The following is a 2,669-nucleotide window of genomic DNA, read 5'->3' on the forward strand; positions in this document are numbered from 1 at the left end:
AGGCCACGCCCCTCGTCACAGCCCTTTAAGTCACGCCCCTCGTCATAGCCCTTTAAAGCCACGCCCCTCGTCACAGCCCTTCAAGCCACGCCCCTCGTCATAGCCCTTTAAAGCCACGCCCCTCGTCATAGCCCTTTAAAGCCATGCCCCTTGTCACTGCCCTTTCTCTGTCTTTGTCCGCCTCAGCTTCCTTTACCGCGCTCTGGCATTGGGGTTCCTTCTTCATGGCGCCCGGGTTGCGCCTCTGTACCTTACCGTGCCTTGGCTCCGTTTCCCTGGGAGGGTCCTGCCTTCCCTTCAAGGTTCTTCTTAGACTGACCTGACTGTGCTGGAGACGGTCACCCCTTCCTCTGTACCCACACTGCCCTTGGAAGGTGCAGACACCGCACTTCCGGGAAGCCTCCCCTGCGTTCTGAGTGGGGACATGTGACCCTACTGCTCTTCTAACATTAGGGCCACTGGAGGATTTGACGTCCAACTGGGCCCTCGCCAGTAAAGGGGGCACTAAGGCCACGGGCACAGCCATGAACTGGGAGCACTGAGGGTGAGCTGGGACGAATGGCAGCTCCTTAAGGCTTACCTTAAGGTACACCACGTACACCCTCAGCACGCTGTCTTTGCATTGTGTTTGTGTCTGTCTCTTCTCCAGACATCAAGCTCTCTGGGTACAGGGGTCATAGCATGGTGGGTCCACATCTCAAGCCCTAGCCCGGGTGCCCAGCACGGAGCTGACTTAGCGATGTTTGTGAACCCAAAGGGGAGGGAGAGGGCCTAGAGTACTGGACTCTGCTGTGAGAAAACCTGGGCCCCTCCTCTGATGATCTGCTCGGCTTTTCAGGTCAGGAGTCAGGACAAGAGTGGCCAGGAAGCTTCCAGAATCCAGGACCAACCTGGTCTGATTCCACTTAACTGTACTCTATCTTAGCCACATCATTTATTCATTTGACCATATCTCTTTCAATAGTCCATCCATCTATCCATCCATCCATCCACCCGCCTACCCACTTATCCATCCATCCACTTATCCATCCATCCGCTTGTCCCTCCATTTGACAAAAACTCATCAAGTCGCTTTACCTGCCAATCCCAGGGAGACAGCAGCAAGTTGGCTGCAGGCTCTGTGCCCTCATGGAGCTCCCCTTCTAGGGGGACACAGACACTAAAGAGGCAAACATAGGAGCGAATAAGCAGGGGCGGGAAGCATATGACGCATTGGACTGTGCTGGCCAAGGGTGGGGGCTGCTTGGACACAGTGGTCACCGTGGGCTCTGACAGGGCAGGTGCACGCTAGAGGAGCTGAGAATTCAGCATCTGCTGCCAGGAAACCCTGGGCATCACAGAACAGGACAAACAGTCACAAGGACGGGTCCCTGAAGGCTGGGCAAGACGGTGCCAGGGGCAGAGACACCAGAAGGCAGCGAGGTGGGTGTGCCAAGGTCAGGGCGGGCGGGACACACCTGGAGTTCTGCAGAAGCGGGCAAGGTGATGCATCTGGTCTTGAAGGTTTGGGCGGGCCGCCCTCTGTGGAGGCCTGGATCCCTGCCATCCGGGCAGGGACACCTTGCCTTGATGTCTCTCACAGACCTGGGCTCAGAGCAGTCAGGTGACACGCTGGAGGTCACCCAGCCTGAGAAGAGCAGACAGGACTGGAGCGAAGCTCTGCCCTGGCTGTAGTCCAGCTTTTGCGGCTGCCTGGACCCAGACCAGCCCAAGGCAGCCTTATCTTTCCACGTGGCTGTAGCTTCTCCAGGTCCAGAACGCGACCTGGTTGTCTCTGGGCTTAGTGGGTGCCGGGGCAGAGGCCCCTTGCTCTCCATCTGTCTAGACTGGGCTATTTGTCATGTGCTCCAGACACCATCAGCAGCCAGCCACCTTCCTGTCCTGCTGTACACAGATGGATGGCCCCACGGGGGGCCCTGCAGCTATTTCCTGGGCTGGGAGGATGGAACGGATCCGGTAGGTGTCACCTCTGAAACTGTCCCCACCCTTATCCCATTTCCAGGTCTTTCAGGAAGGAGGCCACATGGCTCCTGGGGTCTTGTGTGAAGTGTCACAGGAATGAACAACCCCTCCCACCCTGCCCCTCAAAGCCTAAGCCTCCCCTGGCCACCAGGGCTTAGGTTTTCCCATCCTCCTGAGCTCCCCAGATGGCCTTTAGACTAACGATGCCCACACTCTCCTCCTCCTGAGCCCCCTAGATGGCCTTAGACCAACAAACAGCACCCACACTCCCTGCTGAGCTGCCTGTCCTGAGAGCACGGTCTAGGGAGAACTGGCAGCGGGCAGGGGGGCGGGGGACTTGGCGTGGCCAGAACACGTTTATCCCGGGGAAGGAAGAAAAACCAGAAAAGGCGCATGCCTCTGGGTTGGGGGACTACACGTAAGCTTTTTTTCTTTCCAGTTTTTAAGGTTCTTCAAGGTTTCCATAAATGAGCAACATATTACTTTTCTAGGAAAAAGAACAACTTTATTCAAAGGCAGCTGCAGAATGTCCCACCCGGCACCAGTAGCACCCATTGAGTGCCTTCCTTTGGGCAAAAAGAAAATTTCTGCCGGTCTTTATTAAAAAAAAAAAATACACAACTGGAGTGCTTTTCATAAAAAATGTCCCCTCTGAGTGGAAAAATATTTCGGCGATTTATCTTTTTTGTATTTTCTATAGAGTTTGA

General features: G+C 55.5%; 1 protein-coding gene across 1 annotated transcript in view; it reads right to left on the reverse strand.

Annotated features, from left to right (window-relative positions):
* Nucleotides 1-1,857: 1,857 nt before the first annotated feature.
* Nucleotides 1,858-2,669, reverse strand: part of MRGPRG (MAS-related GPR, member G) — a 2,809-nt gene continuing 1,997 nt past the window's right edge. Inside the window, exon 2 of the mRNA XM_011930159.1 lies at nt 1,858-1,934. Within this exon, the coding sequence (XP_011785549.1) occupies nt 1,858-1,934 (77 nt within the window). The remainder of the gene's footprint in view (nt 1,935-2,669) is intronic.

Source organism: Colobus angolensis, unplaced genomic scaffold (genome assembly GCF_000951035.1).
Source record: "Colobus angolensis palliatus isolate OR3802 unplaced genomic scaffold, Cang.pa_1.0 Scaffold84, whole genome shotgun sequence".
NCBI lineage: Eukaryota > Metazoa > Chordata > Mammalia > Primates > Cercopithecidae > Colobus > Colobus angolensis.